This window comes from Phodopus roborovskii, unplaced genomic scaffold (genome assembly GCF_943737965.1).
Source record: "Phodopus roborovskii unplaced genomic scaffold, PHOROB, whole genome shotgun sequence".
NCBI lineage: Eukaryota > Metazoa > Chordata > Mammalia > Rodentia > Cricetidae > Phodopus > Phodopus roborovskii.
The window spans coordinates 416,269-432,795 of record NW_026126550.1 but is presented as its reverse complement, the minus strand read 5'-3'; the positions used below and the strand labels follow the sequence as shown (position 1 = coordinate 432,795).

Here is a 16,527-nt window from a genome sequence, read left to right as displayed (position 1 = left end):
ATTTCTGATTTTGTTATTTTGTATGTTCTCTCTCTGCTTTTTCATTAGTTTGGATAAAGGTTTGTCTATCTTGTTGATTTTCTCGAAAAAACCAACTGTTTGTTGCATTTATTATTTTTATTGTTTTCCTGGTTTCTATTTTAATTTTTTCAGCCCTCAAATTGATTGTTTCCTGGCATCTACTCCTCTGGGGTGAGTTGCTTCTTCTTGTTCTACGGCTTCCTATTGTGCTGTTAATTCTCTAATGTGACTATCCTCTGTTTTCTTCATATGGGCACCTAGTGCAATGAACTTCCCTCGTAGCACTGCTTTCAATGTGTCCCATAAATTGGGGTATGTGTGTCTTCATGCTTATTGAATTTTAGGAATTCCTTAATTTCTTTCTTTCTTTCTTTTCTTTCTTTCTTTCTTTTTTTTTTTTTTTTTTTTATTTAAATTTCTTTATTCCCATGTCATCCTTCTTGGCTTTTGGTCATATGATATATACCCTTCTTGTAATTTCCTGATATTAAAAGTATCATGATCAAGGAAAATCTTAATCTTCTTAGCAGCTTCCAATCCCTTGATAGATTAATGACATCAATAGGGCATCACGCTGAATGTCTTTTGAATTGCTCTTTGCTCCATTAGAGTTCCTTTTTAAAATCTCATGTCTTTTTAAGTACGGCATGTGAGATTTTAACTGCTCTGTAACAGCTTTCTCTTCTTCAGTCAGAAGAGTTAGCTCCAGGTCTGTCTGCTTTTCTAGTTCTTGGATCATGGTCATTGTCTTGCTCAGAGAAGCACAAATGCGGCTCTTGTTTTCTTTTTGCTCAATAGAAATTGGCTTAAAGCGTGCAGACAAAGCTTTATATTGAGACTTTATTACTGAAAATTCCTTTAAAATTGTAACTGCATTTTTCTCTCCTGCTGAATCTGGGTGATTAGTCTTGATTTCATATTCCAGCCTATACTGAATGTAATCCAAATCAGAATCAGTTTTCTGGAACATCAGTTCCAGCTTATCGACCTCCGCCTCCATGTTGAATAGTTGACATTCCTCAGACCGCAGAGGTGCTTAAGCTCCTTAATTTCTTTCTTTATTTCTTCTTTGACACAGGTATGGTGCAATTGTGCCTTGTTCAGTTTCCATTAGTTTGTAGGTTTTCTGCGATTTGTGTTGTTGAATTCCAATTTTAAAGCATGGTGGTCTAATAAGATACAGGGGACTATTCCAATTTTTTTTTATATCTGTTGAGGTTTGTTATGCCACCTAGTATGTGGTCGATTTTAGAGAAGGTTCCATGTGGAACAGAGAAGAAGATATATTCTTTTGTGTTTGGATGGAATATTCTATAGATGTCTGTTAATCCCAATTGAGACATAACTTCTGTTAGTTCTTTTTTCCCTTGTTTAGTTTCTGTCTGCTGGTCCTTTCTAGTGGTGAGAGTGGCATGCTGAAGTCTCCCACTATAATTGTGTGAGGTTTTATGTGAGGTTTCAGTTTTAGTAGCATTTCTTTTACAAATGTGGGTGCTTTTGTATTTGGGGCACAGATGTTCACAATTGAGACTTTGTGTTGATGGATTTCTCCTGCAATGAATATGAAATGACCACCTTCATCTCTTTTGATTAATTTTGACTTAATTTCTAACTTGTTAGATATTAGGATAGCCTCACCTGTTTGTTTCTTGGGTCCATTTGATTGGAAGATCTTTTCCCAGCCCTTTACCCTAAGGTAATGCCTATCTTTGAAGCTTAGATGTGTTTTTTGTATGCAGCAGAAAGATGGATTCTGTCTTAGTATCCATTCTGTTAGCCTGTGTCTTTTTATAGGCGAGTTAAGACTATTAATGTGGAGGGAGAGTAAGAACCATGATTGTCAATGCTCGTTTTTTCAGATCTGTTGTTGCCTGTGGTATTGTGAATACAATTTGTCCTGCTATACCCTTGAGTTCTGATGAAGTGGGATTATCTGTTGCCTATAACTTTGTGAGCATAGTTAACTTCCTTAGGTTGGAGTTTTCCCTCCAGAACTTTCTGTAGGGATGGATTTGTAGATACATATTGTGAAAACCTGACTTTGTCATTAAATATCTTGTTTTCTCCATCTATAGTGATTGAGAGTTTTGCTGGATATAGTAACCTGGGCTGGCATCCGTGGACTCTTAGTACTTGTAGAATATCTATCCAGGACCTTCTGGCCTTGAGAGTTTCCATGGAGAAGTCAGGTGTAATTTTGATAGGTCTGCCTTTATATGTTACCTGTCCTTTTTCTTTTGCTGCTCTTAATATTCTTTATTCTGTATGTTAGGTGTTTTTATTATTATATGCTGAGGGGTCTTTTTTCTTTGGTCCAGTCTATTTGGTGTTTGGTTTGCTTCTTATATTTCATGGGTATGTCCTTCTTCAGATTGGGAAAGTTTTCCTCAAAAATTTTGTTGAATATGTCTTCAACACCTTTGAGTTGGTCTTCCTCACCTTCCTCTATGCCTATTATTCTTATTATTCTTAGGTTTTACCTTTTCATGGTGTCCCACATTTCCTGGATGTTTTGTGTTAAGGATTTGTTGGATTTATGATTTTCTTTGGTCGATGAATCTATTTCCTCTAGTTTATCTTCAGTGCCTGAGATTCTCTCTTCCATCTGTTCTGTTGGTTATGCTTGCGTCTGTAGTTCTTGGTTTTTTGCCCAGTTTTTCTATTTCTAGCATTCCTTCAATTTGTGTTCTTTATTGTCTCTATTTCAGTTTTCCAGTCTTGAACTGTTTCCTTCCCGTTTAATTGTTTTTCTTGGCTTTCTATACTTTCTTTAAGAAATTTGTTCATTTCTTCCAGTTTTTGTTTGTTTTTTCTTCTATTTCTTTAAGGGATTTTCTCACATTGTCTTTGAGGGCCTCTATCATTTTTATGAAGGTAGTTTTTAAGTCATTCTATTCTGCTTCATCTGCTTTGGGGTGTTCAGTTCTAGTTGGTGTAGATTCCCTAGATTCTGGTGGTGTTATGCTTGTCTTTCTATTATTAGGTGTTTTCTTGTATTGCCATGTTCCCATTGCTTCTTCCAGTAGGTGGAGGTGGGGGGTCTCTCCCTCTCTATGGTACTCTGCAGGTGGTCTTAGGTGTGTCAGAGGTTCAATGTCTGTAGCTCTGGGTGGTCCAAGCTCTCTAGGAGGTCTCTCCTCAGGCAGGGGCCTGGAGATGGGGATCTCTTCTTGTGGCTGGAAAAGGAATTTAAGTGGGTTGAATTTTGTTTCATGATAAGAACTTTTTCTGATGTAAATTTATATTTTATTCTGATAAATTCTGTGCTCTAAGACTTTGATATAAGACAAAGAATGTTAATTTTACCTTGGTTCTCAAATTAAGAAATAGATACTTGACACACTAGGCCTGCCTAGCCATGAAGGACCCCCATAATTTCCACCTTCCTGGTCTCTGACCCCCACCACCGGTCCTCTACTGAAGTTCCGGGCCCCTCCCTGAGATGGGTGCCACTCTAAGTTCCTGTGGGCTAGATCCTTGACCCCCATCGCCAGGCCTCTGCTAAAGAGGCCTCAGCTAGAGAGTGACAGGTCCCAGCTAGATACACCTATTGGTGCAGAAACTTCCTGAGTATCAGCCCAGTCTTTGACCCCCATCGGCTTTGACCCTCATTGCCAGGCCTTGGCTAGAGGTGAGTCTGGGACCAATCCAAGCAGAATCCCCCCACACCCTTCCCTGGGAACTCCCTGGGTTGCCCTGAGATCTAGCTGCCCTAGTGTCCTATCCCCATTGAGAGCACTGTTGGAGCTCAGATGCACACCCACCCACACCCACCAAGAGCCTGCCTTCCCCCTACCCTGTACCCTACCCTGCCCACTGTCCCACTGCTCTGATTGAGCATTGGGACAGAGGGTGGAACCAACAATCTTACCACCTTTGGGGAACTTCCTGGAGTTGCTCTGAGCACACTAAACCTGCCTATCCATGTGGGACCACCCCTAATTTCCACCTGACTGGTCTCTGACCCCTACTGCAGGTCCTCTACTGGAGTTCTGGGCCCCTCCCAGAGATCTGCCTATCCCTGCAGGGCCACTCTGAGTTCCTGTGGGCTGGATCCTTGACCCCCATCACCAGGCCTCTGCTGAAAAGGCCTGAGCTAGAGAGTACCAGGCCCAGGCTAGATCTGCCTATCAGCATGTGGAACATCCTGAGTCCAGGCTTCAGGATCTTTGAACCCCATTGCCAGTCTTCTGCTGGAGCCTTCCAGGCACAAAAATCTGTGCTTGGACATAGATAGCATATTCACATAACCCCCGGGTCTCCTGAAGCTTGCATGCTTCATAATCCTTCTGGATATAGTGGAGCTGCATCAGCCAGTTCTGTTTCTTCACAATAGGAAACTCTGAAGCTTTTGTAGGTTCTGGGTTTTTATGATTCAGGAACCCAAGTTTCCATCCTAAGCTCCTCAGTCATTTTGACTCCGCCCCACTCCCCAGTCCTTTTCACTACACAGAATTACCAGCCATCAAGTCTCTCACAAAGAAGTCTCATGTAACAGAATCATTAAGCTCCATTTGATTTTCTTGCTTTGACCATTTTCAATGAAAGAGAGATGGCTGTTGGCCCTTTCATCCTTTTCACATTGATGGTCCCTTGGAACTCATCTAGAGCAATCATCCCTCAGAGTCTGACATCACTGAAACCAAAGTGCATCTCAGTAGAGCAACAGAACTGTCTCTGCTGATTCTCCTCCCTCATATTTTATCTCTAGCATCCTCTTCACTGCACTGCTTACCACTTTTATCCTTTCTCCCTGACATTTCTTTTTGTTATGGGTCCTGTCCCAGCAACTGAAGAATTGCTGCTTCCTTTTGCCATCCCCTCATCAGCACTGGTTCTCTGAGTGTCATTGACATCCACTTATCTGTAATGTGTTGCACATATCTTGTCATTTCCTTTCGAGTACTACTCCACTCTTGTGCTCAGAGGAGGGGCTCAGGTCTGCCTGCCCAAGCTGGAGCTGTATCCTACTGACTTGGGTTTCCTTTGATGTGTGAGGACATTTGCAGCTCAGCAGCAGCTTTTTTTAGCTGCTTTGATGTGCTCTTCTTATTTTGATTTGATGTATACTATGTTCCTTTTATGTTCAAGAGGAACCACATATGAAAGTGTCCCTCCTGCTTTTCATATCTAATTGTTGCCAAAGCACCCCATGAGGCCATTTATATACAGGGGAGTTCTTTCAACAATGCACAGTATAATTTCATTTAAAAAAAACAAATAAATATCAGACAGGATGAATGTAGTCATGCATACAGTCATAGGCAGCTTTTTATCTCTCCTCTCTTGCTTCATGTTGCATTTGCCTAAATGGTTCTTTAAGAAGAGAATTGGGTGAGGATAAAAATAAGCCAAATATTGAAAGAGGTTTAATTTGATAATCACTTATGGACATTATGGTTGAAAGTACTATTAATCATTTTGTTAAGCTGCATGTCCAAAGCTAAGAAATGAGTTGAGTTTTCTTAAAGTCACACAACACAGGAATGGTGTCTGAATTAACCTGTGATATTATTTTCAGGTGTGTGACTTTTATTTGCACTGCATTTGTTTAACTCTGTGAAGCTGTATTGCCATTCCTGTCTAAAACATCTGATGGTTGAATAAAGAGCTGATGGCCAATAGTAAGTCAGAAACAAGGATAGAGGCAGGGCTGGATGAAAAATAGTTTTTCCCTGTTGTTTTATTTTCAGCCTCCTTTTTTTTCTCTAACATCTGGCCATCAATAGCAGTTTAGACATTTTATTAGAACACCGGTAAGGTGTGTTCACTATTTCTTAACTGATCTTTACTTTTGAGGCAACCAGATAAGCTTATTCTTCTAAGTGCACTTTATAGATTGTAGAATTATTTTGCCTATTTTTGTATCTTTAATTTACCCAAGTATTTGGATAAGAGGTAGCTAAGAAACTGAGTAGAAAACTCATGTAGTGATTTTGCCTTCGGTTATGTTCATATGGTCTCTTTCTGGCTCTGAATTCCTTTGTAGAATGACTTTTTAATTCATAATTACATTAAAGTATACTAATTTTGTATGTTTACAGTATGATATTATTTTGATGTGCATTTGATTCATTTGGATCTCATATGAGTAATAAAGTCAGGATATTTACCACTAGTTATGTGATATAGATAATTATTAGTAGTTTAAGGATATTGCAAATGCAACTTCAGCCATATTCACTGCTTCTCATAGATTATCTGTTCAAATTTCGAACCTCCTTTAGTGGGGAAAACTTCAGTTAAAAAGAATTTTTACTTGTACAGACTTTACAGGTTATATTTAGGAATGAATATGTATACACACACACGCACACACACACACACACACACACGCACACACACACACATATATATATGCATGCAACAACAATTAGTGAAAAAAGATGCTTTGAATTTGAAAGAGATCAGGGAGGGGGTATATGGGAAGATTCAGAAGGATAAAGGGTAAAAATGAAACGTTGTAATTTATTATAATCTCCAAAATTGAAAAGAAAGAATTAATCATATCACAAAAGAAAAGGAATGAAGAACATAAGAGCTGAAACATAAGTAACAAACTGTAAAATGTGATCTGCTGAATATGACACAACCATTTCAAGCAGAACTTTATAGCACCTACCTTTGGCTTGCTCTGGGCTTGTGAAAATCTTGGCTTGTCATAGTCAATAGTGTATGGAGGCAGGGATAATAAGGTTCCCCAGCCATCCTGTTGGTGGATCCTGGAGAAAAGAGAGTCATTGTCTTCACTTGTGTAGCTACTGGTGAGTCCACCAAGCTCCATTGGGTAGATGTGTACCCATGTTCAGATGGTATAAACTCAGTGGCTCACAAAACAAAATGTGACTACGTGAACATGGGAAAGGAATTCGTACAGAGAAGGAAGAGTTGACAAGGATGGAAGACAGAAGTAAGTGAAAATCATCAGAGCTCATTATATATGTGTGTAACCTTTCAAAGAACAAATTAAATTAATAGAATACATGAACATCATTCATTAGACCTGCAAACAACTGAGAAATTTTGTTATAGCACATGATTAATTTTCATCTTTCCTTTGATTTGGGATTTCTTTTTATAAATATGATAATTTTATTTTATCATGAATAACAATTGTTTAAACATTCTTAGACTTGAAGTAAGTCCTGTTTTTGTTATTCTTAACTGCCAGTCAAGTATGATTCTAGCTAATTTTAGGTTTTGCCTTTGGTTGTGGCCATATGCTGAAATTCAAATATGGTCCTGTTACCCTGTGATGGAAATAACAAAACTAGCCTAAATATGAAAGTCACACAAAACCAATAGAAAAGACTACTTCTGTAGGGACTCCAGGGCTACAAGTAGAAAGTCAAAACTCCTACTCAGCCTTGTGATACAAAGTCATAAACAGAACACCTTCTGATATTCTTACAAGGTACTGATGGGATGGCTCTGCTATCCTTGTTTCGAGCAATATAAAACGTTTTCATTCTTCATAGCTATCACCTCTGCATTTGTCTATAGAGTAAGCTACCATTACTTAAGTGTACTATGGCCTATTATTAATTCTCAAATTTTAAATTACTTCTCTGCCCTGATATTTGACAATGTTCAGAAAACATCAGTGCTTAGCACTGGAGAGTGCTACTGGCTGGGAGAGATGGCTGGAATGGCTGCTGCTAAACACTCAGGCCAGACTCCTGTGCCATGGAGAACTTGTCCAAAGGGTCAAGTGTGCACAAAACATCAATAATACATACTTTAAGAAACTGAATTAGATGGAGCTATAACCTGCTAAAATTACACATAAAACTCAATTCCCTAAAAAGCTGTTTACTCAAAAATTGTCCTACATCCTGATAAAACACATGATATACAATGCCAATCATTTTATTTCATTGAATGACTTCTTTTTGTGTTATGTGTACACATGAAAACTAACAAAACAGCATTTTTTTTTTCTTTCCAGAGACTCTGAATATGCCAAGGGATTTAGAAAACAATAATTTTTAAACTCCATTTGTTACTTCCTAAGTATACCACTAAATATTTCTTCAAATAAGGGAAGTTTGCTGTCCACTGATATTATTAATTATATATGCACTGGACACCCAGTCAACTACTCCAGATCTTCCTAGGCCTTTTTTTCTCCTAGATGTTTCTCTGATCCCAAAGTTTTAATTGCATTGACTGTACTCAAGGCCTTTGCATATATTACTGATACTGGGACACCCACAAATACCTCTTTCTCTCTCTCTCTCTCTCTCTCTCTTTGTGAGTGTGTGTGTGTGTGTGTGTGTGTGTGTGTGTGTGTGTGTGTGTGTGCCACTAAATTTCATTCAGCTTGTTTCTGCTTTTAGTTTTCTTGGCATAAAATCACAGTGGCTTGTAAGGACTAGGGCATTTGATCATCCCCTAAGGACTAAAAGATTTGGAATCAGGTAAATCTGTGTCTCTTTGCCATGGTTTCTTCTCTGTCATGGTTCACTCTGATGGAATCACACTCTGGCCATAGAGGGTAAGTGTTATTGCTTCTGCTCTCTTTATTCCTTCTTTTTGATCGATCTACCTTTTCCCTAGGTACACAATCAAGACTTTTCCACTTATATTATTTCTCCTTTAATAGTTTTCCCTGCTATCTTATTCATTTGCTTTTCTACACCAAAAACATTCCAACCTGACTCTCTGTCTCAGTCTCTGTCTCTGTGTCTCTGCCTCTCTGTCTTTGTGTGTATTTGTGTGTGTGTGTCTGTGTGTGTGTGTGTTGTGTGTCTGTGTGTCTGTGTGTGTGTATGTGTGTATGTCTGTGTGTGAATATGTGTGTGGGGGTGGTGTTTGTGTGTGTGTGTGTGTCTGTGTGTGTATGTGTGTATGTCTTTGTGTGAGTATATGTGTGTTTGTGTCTGTGTGTCTGTGTGTGTGTGTGTGTGTGTGGGAGTGTGTGTCTACTAGAAAGCCCTGTCTTTTTTCTGCATCATTCCTTCTTCCCCCACTTGGCACTGTTTTGTTTTAAAGTGTTCTTTTTGTAGGCCTTGTGGGTAGGGAGATTTCCAGATCTTAGTTCTATTTGGCAGGTACTATGGCTTCTTTAGAGCTCCAGATATTGGAAAGGAACACACACACACAAACACACACACACACACACACACACACACACACACACACACCTTATATACACACTGGAACTTTAATCCTACAGCTTTGTCACTACTCATGATTGCTCAGCTGCTTACCCAGCTCTGACACTCTTTCATTGCATTCTTAGAGAGCCCAGCTGCCTGTTTCATTTATCACCACAGAGATAGCAATCCACCTCCTGCCCTTCCCCTGGGCCACCTGCATGGATGCTAGCCTTTGAGATTGATACTTGCTATTTCTACCACCAGGTTTATTCTGACCTCTATGGGCATGTTCACTAAGAGGAGCATCACTCTCGCTGCCCTGTACTGGGGCAGAAAGCTCCATTATAGACTCTGGGTTGATCACTCTTATGCTTTCTGTCTGAACTAGCTTCAGGTTCAGGGAGCATCTGCTAAGGAGGCAATCCTGCTCCAAAAGAATGTATTGCCTTTTTGCCAGGAGGATCAAGGATGTCCCAGACAGGCTAGCACATCCCTAAGAAAATCCCCTCCCCACATAAAAGCACACTGATTTCCCTTCCTTTATATTTGGCCCAGACCTCTGCATGGAATGTGAACATCTATCACATAGGCCCTGCAGATCACAGTGTTCATGCAACTTCTAATTCTCTGTTATACACTCAGAGAGTCTTGTTCAAGGAACATGAAAATGTAGACTGTTTTTTCAATGCTGACATAAAGGGTGCAGAGCTTATCTAGACTAAGAGGAGAAGAGAAGGCTAGTGGAAATATCCAAGCGATACATGTAAACATCTTCTCTTGCATTTACTTAATTATTTGTGTGCACAAGTGTGAATGAGAACACACAAGTGCCACAGTACACCAATAGAAATATAGGTCAGAGAAAAATCTGTGGGAGTCAGTTCACTACCTACAGAATGTTGGTTCCTGATTTTGAATTTAAGTGGTCAGGTTTGGTGGCAAGAACGTCTACCTCCAGAGCCATCTAACCAGCCCCAGTATGAATTCTTTTAAAGTGTGTCTGGAAAGCTGGTTCACATACTCACTGTTCAACTCGAAGATGTGATTGACAACTTGCCATTTGAGAGAGTCATTAGTAGGGAACACTAAACTGTAAGAATCTTAAGAATCTTTTTTTTTTTTTTTTTTTTTTTTTTGGCTCTAGGAGATAAGAAGATCTTTGTGGCATATGTTCTATATCATGCTTTCTATGCTTGCTACTTAGTGTGCATGGATCATATGATTGTCTTTGTCTGGGATCTTGTTACAATAGCAGTCTGCAGATCCAATTTAGATTTAGACCAACGAGTCATAGTCTGCATTTTAATAAGATTCCTAAGATTCCTGGATGCTCCCTGTGCATATGTGAATATAGGATGGTCTGTTTTTTTTTTTTTGTTTGTTTGTTTGTTTTCTGTTACTGATTCTTCCCTCAGAAGAAAAAGCTTTGAGAGGATTACTAACTTGTAGCACGAATAATGTAAACCCAGAGACGGATATAAGGGTTCAAGCTGAAGATGGTAAAAGCAAAGCATACAACCAATTGAGAGTTCTCAGCTCTACCAATGCTCAGACCATAGTGGTGACCCATTGAACCTCAGATTGCATCTCCAGACTGCATTGCTCTCCACTAAGCCTTAGAATCCTAGACTGCTCTTGATTTCACTGCTCCTCAGATTCACTCAGACTGCTATGCTATCCTCAGTATAGCTGTAGACTAATTGCCATATGAGACTCTTTGCTTCTTCCCTATATACATCTCTAGTTCTGGGATTAAAGGCATGAGTTCTGTTTTTCTCTTAGACTGACTTACTCTTGTGTAGCTCTGGGTGGCCTTGAACTCACAGAGATCAGCCTGTCTCCTGATTCCTGAGATTAAAAGTGTGTGCCACTATTGTCCAGCTTCTATAGCTAACTAGTGTGGTTAGTTTGCATCTCCAATGGCTTCATTAGATCATAAAAATACTTCATCACACTAAGTTCACTATTTTACAGCAAATGGAAAAATTTTGTCTAGTGTATTATCAATGCATAGCTATTTGTAATGAATTCACTGTTGCTCATCTTTTTAGCATATTGTTCCATATTAAAAAGCAAAACATTCTTGGTTTTTATTTATTTATTTATTTATTTATTTTTGAAGAGTAAGAGTAAAGTTCCACATGCAGAATAAACTTCAGTGGGGGTTGGGACTTGTAAAACTGGCTGAGCAAGGAAATTAAAAGATGGGTTTCATGCACCTAACTGAGTTGGAAGGTTCAGGGTAGTTCACAGCCATGTGGTAGAATGAAGATACACTGAGGGGCTCTACAAAATAGCAGTTCAAAGATGGTCACAGCAAGATAAATTACCTGTTAAGCAGATAATTACCATGGCCTTTCCTCTAAATAGCAGCTGGAAATAGGCTAGAACAGATGGAGCTAGAAATAGTGAGAAGGTTGTGGGGAAGCCTCAGAGGAGAGGCAGGCATCCTTGGAACAGTTTAAATAGGAAGACTCCTGGAGGGAGAAAAGTATGAATACTCATCATGAATTTAGGATAGCTAAGGTATTTTAGCCCTTTCATGCTCTAACTAGGGTCTTCTAAAGAGTAAAAGTGGCAAAGACATATACCATAGGAATACATATTTGTCAGTATGTCATGTGGCATTGGTTATGATCTTTTAAAAATACTTATCTGACTCTATGTTGCCAGGCAGAACTTGGGATGTTTTCTACAGTCATGGTTGCCTACTGATATTTAAGAACGTTTAAATTCAGTAATTTGTGGTAAAAAAAAAAAAAAAAAAAAAAAAAAAAGTTTTACAATTGTTTCAGAAGTCCCTTTCTTTAGGAAGACATCAACTATGCACATGCATTTAGGTATCAAATTCAAAGCTGGATTCCCCCATCCACTCTTTATCCCCAGTATTTGTTAAGAGCCAATGGAAGATTTTGGATTTCTGGTAGAAGAGTCACATAGAAAGTAACATTTGTGTGGTCATTTGAACAAGTTACTCATTAAAAATCTGTGTAGAAATGCTGTGTAAAGTGAAAGATAAATAAAATGTTTATTCTTCACATCCAACTAGAATGAGGTTCTAATAACACAGCAGTTCTCTGTGCTCATTTAGCAATTCAGATTTCAAAGTGATTTCCCTATTCTATTATCACGTGCCTTCCATCTCTTAGCTCAGCAGACAAGTCCACTGCTAAAGTGCTATAAAATGTATAATTCAGTAAGTGGGATACAGGGCACATTTAGGTAAATTACTTGTGGTCTTGACTAAACATTAGTGAATCAGAGGGAATCATAATCTCCACTTTCCAGAAACTAAGAAGTCTGCAAAGATCGATGGAAAAGGCATGTATACTAGCTAAACAATTTTCATCTTCCAGCAAAAGTAATAATGCATTTTCTCTATTTGTATTGGCTTCCTGTTGTTTCTACAAAGTATGGGAATTAGGTCAGAGGAAAGTAAGCCCAAAAATTAGCACACCTTTTCTTCAATGTTTCATATAGCAATGCAAGGAAAAGCCAAGGAAACATATTATTTTGATATTCTAGCAGAGCACATCAACCCTCACTTGTGATTTCTCTTATTGTAGAACAAAATACAACAAGCTCCTATAGTGACCAGAGATTACACGTTGACAATTCATAGAAGAAAAGAAATTGAGCTTAAACAGAGATTGTATTACCCAGACTTTAGGAACATATAATAAATTGCTCAGTCTGAGGCATTAAGCTGGATTGCTTAATCTACCATATTTTCCTACTTCTAATTCAAATACTTATTAAGATGAGCACTGGATTTATTTCACTGTCATCTTTGCTTCTCTGCTCAGGATTTCCATGTCAGTGATAAGAGGATAGGATGTTGTGGGCTCCTTCCTGTTAAAAGCGCACATTGGATAGAGGAGGGGAAAGGTCTTGATGGTATTTGAAGATATCTATTGAAGCATTGATCCAGAGTGAATCCCATTAGACACTAGACCTTTGTGGGATATGACATAGCTCAGGACCATAGAGGAACTTTTATGATCTCCACATTGGCATACTCTCAATAAATATTTAACCAGTGAATGTTTGTTCAGTTAATAAATTCATAGCCAGTTAAATAAATAAAGAAAATAAGGGAAAAATTAGATTTCACCATTTTTCCTGAAAGGAAGGAACAAATCTACAGTCTAAATGGAGCAGGTTTGAGGTTAGTACACCACTAGTAATGGGGAAACAATCTTGGATTTAGGAAATGAGAATGGGATAAAAGGGTGAAAGATAAAAGACAAAAAATATTAGATTGGGCTCTTTCATGCTGTGTTCAGAAGTCTCAAGAAGATTCAGTGTGAAGCACAAACCCCTTCTCTCTGATTTTCATCAGGGCCAGTTACAAAGGATGAAAGCCTACCCACCAGGCTAATCACTTAATTTATTTATATTCCTTTTAATAGCATGGGTTTTTCATTCACTATGTTACTATATTGACTATGTCCCCTCCCTCCAATCCTTCCAGGCCTTTTTTATTCCGATTACCCTCTGGATCCACAAGCTTTCTGTCTCCTGATAGAAAACCAGCAGGTATCTACGGAATAATAATAGAATGAAACAAGGTCAATCAAAACAAACAAATCAGAACATGACAAAAACAATCAGACAAGATAAAGTGCAAAAAATAAAAAGGAGAAGAAACACATCTGGATACAGAGAATCCCAAATCATAATATGTATGCAAAGGATGTGTAACATACAATAAAAAGAAAACAAACAACAATAAAACAAAATAAAATAAAAACAAAAACAAAAAAAACCTGTCCTGGCTTAACATTATGAACCAGAACCTCCAAAGATAAGATGCCCTTTACTTCATTTTATGTTGGCCATCTATTGTTGAGCATGTTGCCTACTCTTTAGAGTGTTTTGTTTCCCTAGTGGTTCTCACTTGGGGAAAACTAACTTTTTGTTTGTAAGTGGTTATCAACTAGAGATAACTCCTGAGTCAGGGAAGAGGGTATGTGTCCACTTGTACTTTCAACATCTAGGATTCCATCTGGGCGGGCCCTGTGCATGCTGCCTCATTCTCTGTGAGTGCTTATGTTCACCAACCCTGCTATGTCTAGAAGACTTTACTTCCTAGGTGTCGTCCATCCCCTCTGGCTCTTACACTCTTTTTGCCTTCTCCTCTACAGAGTTCCCTGATGCCTGAAGGAAGGGATTTGATGGAGACATCTATTTTAGGGCTAAGGATATCAAGGTCTAAGGGCTGAGAGTCCCACGGTCTCTCAATTTCTTCATATTGTCTGACTGTGGGTCACTGTTTTTGTTCCAGTCTGCTGTAGTAGAAACCTTCTCTGATGATGGCTGAGCAGAACTCAGGTCTATGAATATAGTAGACTATCATTTGGAATCATTTTATTGCTGTGTGCCTTTAATACAACAGTAGTATTTTGTTTTCCCCTAGGTTCATGGCCACACAAGCAGCAATGAGTGTAACTATCTTGCAGGACATCATTCTTGTAGACAGAAGGCTTTTTTCCATGTTGGTATTTATCTTCATCCTTTTGTAGAATTCAGAGCACCATGTGACAGGAATAGTAGCCTGCAAGAGGTAAAGTCTCTAGGTAGGCAATGCACCAGCTCAATTTCTTTATATTCAAAGAATTGTGTGGAGAGCTACCAATATCCTTGGCAATAGCCTGAATTATTTTGGGTTCCTATTGACCCTTTTGGCCAACTACTCAATTAGATATAACCCATTCCCATTACAGGAAGCTTTAGTTGGTGTTGAGAGATGTACAGTTGAGGCACTATCTCTCCCATTATTTGGAAATTTCACTTAGCTCGCCTTCATATAAAAGCACATTGTAATATGCTTCTACTTTAGTAGGTTCTCAAATGACCCCTCAATTGACCCTTAGTTTTAGATACCTCTCCCTAAATTCCCTTCTTTGCTTTCCTCTTCTCTCTCTCTACATGTTTGATTCTCCTATATAGCTCTCTGCTCCATATATTGCTATCTATTCTCTTTTTTCTTATTTTACATATTGATCCCAGTTCTCCTTCCCTCCCCACACTTCCTCCCTCCTCCCATGCGCATCTCCCCACTTCACAGAAAAGGTGATGCCTTTCAGGAGGGATCAACAAAATCTGTCAATTCATTTGGAGTAGGGACTAGGCCCTCCCTACTGCCTCTAGGTTAGGAGAGTATTCCTCCATTGGGAATGTGCTCCCAAAATCCTTTCATGCACCAGGGATACATCCTCGTTCCACTAATTCTATTTCCCCTTTTCTGGGAAATATATCCCCAATACTCATTGTCTTATTTTCTACCTAATATCTGTGATGATTTGATTGCAACTTGCTTGCCAATTACTTCCAAGTACTTGGGAGGCTGAGGCAGGAGAATCACTTGAATCCAGGAATCTGGAATGCAGTGTGTCCAATCAGGTGTCTATACCAAGTTATCATCAATATAGTGACCTTCTGAGAGCAGGTACAACCACATAGCCTAAGGTAAACTGCCCTGGGCTGGAAATCAAGCAGGTAAAAACTCCTGTGTTGATGAGACTAATAACTTTAAACTTGTCTCTTAAGACATTATCCATAATCATGCCTTCATTGTGAGTCCTCCAGGAGCTTGACAACATTATGATGTGTTGCCATTTTTTATTCAGATTTTTCATAAATGAGCACCAAATTTACAGTGCCTCTACATCCATTCATTTCAGGTTTGTGTAACAGGCTATTCACTTGCCCATTTGGTGTGAATTTTATGTCTGACATTTAGTGATGTAGCCACTTTTGTTTAGTGTCTTAGATGATTGAGAGATGCATTGGGAAGGGGCAATTGTGCTCAGTAAATTGTTAGCACAAGGAGAAATCATCATCTTGATTTGATTGTGTGTGTTTTCTTGTTGTTTTTGGTTGTATATATAGTAGCATGTGCTCTAATGACAATATTCTTTATAGTACCATTAGTAAAACATTACATTTTTCATTTTACACTTTCTAAATTTTAAGCACCATTGCTGTACAAATAAATAATTCATTTCTGATGATTTGTGGGCAGGTTTGTGTGGATCAGAATTGACCATAATTATGGAAAAATAAAATTTCAATAATGTTCATTGAGGGCTTGAAAAAAAAATACACCTCTTCTACAAGTTCTCTGTAAATCACAAGCTATAGAAATACAAATGACTTCAGAACATATTGGACACCTACTTGAAACACATTACTAGTGTGATAAACCTTGCACACACAGCCACCTGGGAATCAGTTAATGGCAAATCTGTGAACACATTTATCTTTCTCAATTTTGCCTTGAGATTATGGGCATAAGAAAACAGTCAATAATATATCCCTATGATTAATTTTCTTTGAGATCACTGAGAACTTAGAATTTCTGTTCTTCATCTCTATCTTGTAGACCAGCTGGAAGTTATGA

General features: G+C 38.6%; 1 protein-coding gene across 1 annotated transcript; it reads right to left on the bottom strand.

Annotated features, from left to right (window-relative positions):
* Positions 1 to 544: 544 nt before the first annotated feature.
* LOC127234365 (spindle and kinetochore-associated protein 2) lies at positions 545 to 1,058 on the bottom strand. Its single transcript, XM_051201269.1, has one exon. It carries the CDS (start codon positions 1,019 to 1,021, stop codon positions 545 to 547), a length of 477 nt encoding a protein of 158 aa, XP_051057226.1. The 5' UTR covers positions 1,022 to 1,058.
* Between the last annotated feature and the right edge of the window lie 15,469 nt (positions 1,059 to 16,527).

Bases quoted from the DNA above. Each gene is read 5' to 3' on its own strand.
- LOC127234365 (XM_051201269.1), bottom strand. From the start codon at position 1,021: ATGGAGGCGGAGGTCGATAAGCTGGAACTGATGTTCCAGAAAACTGAT.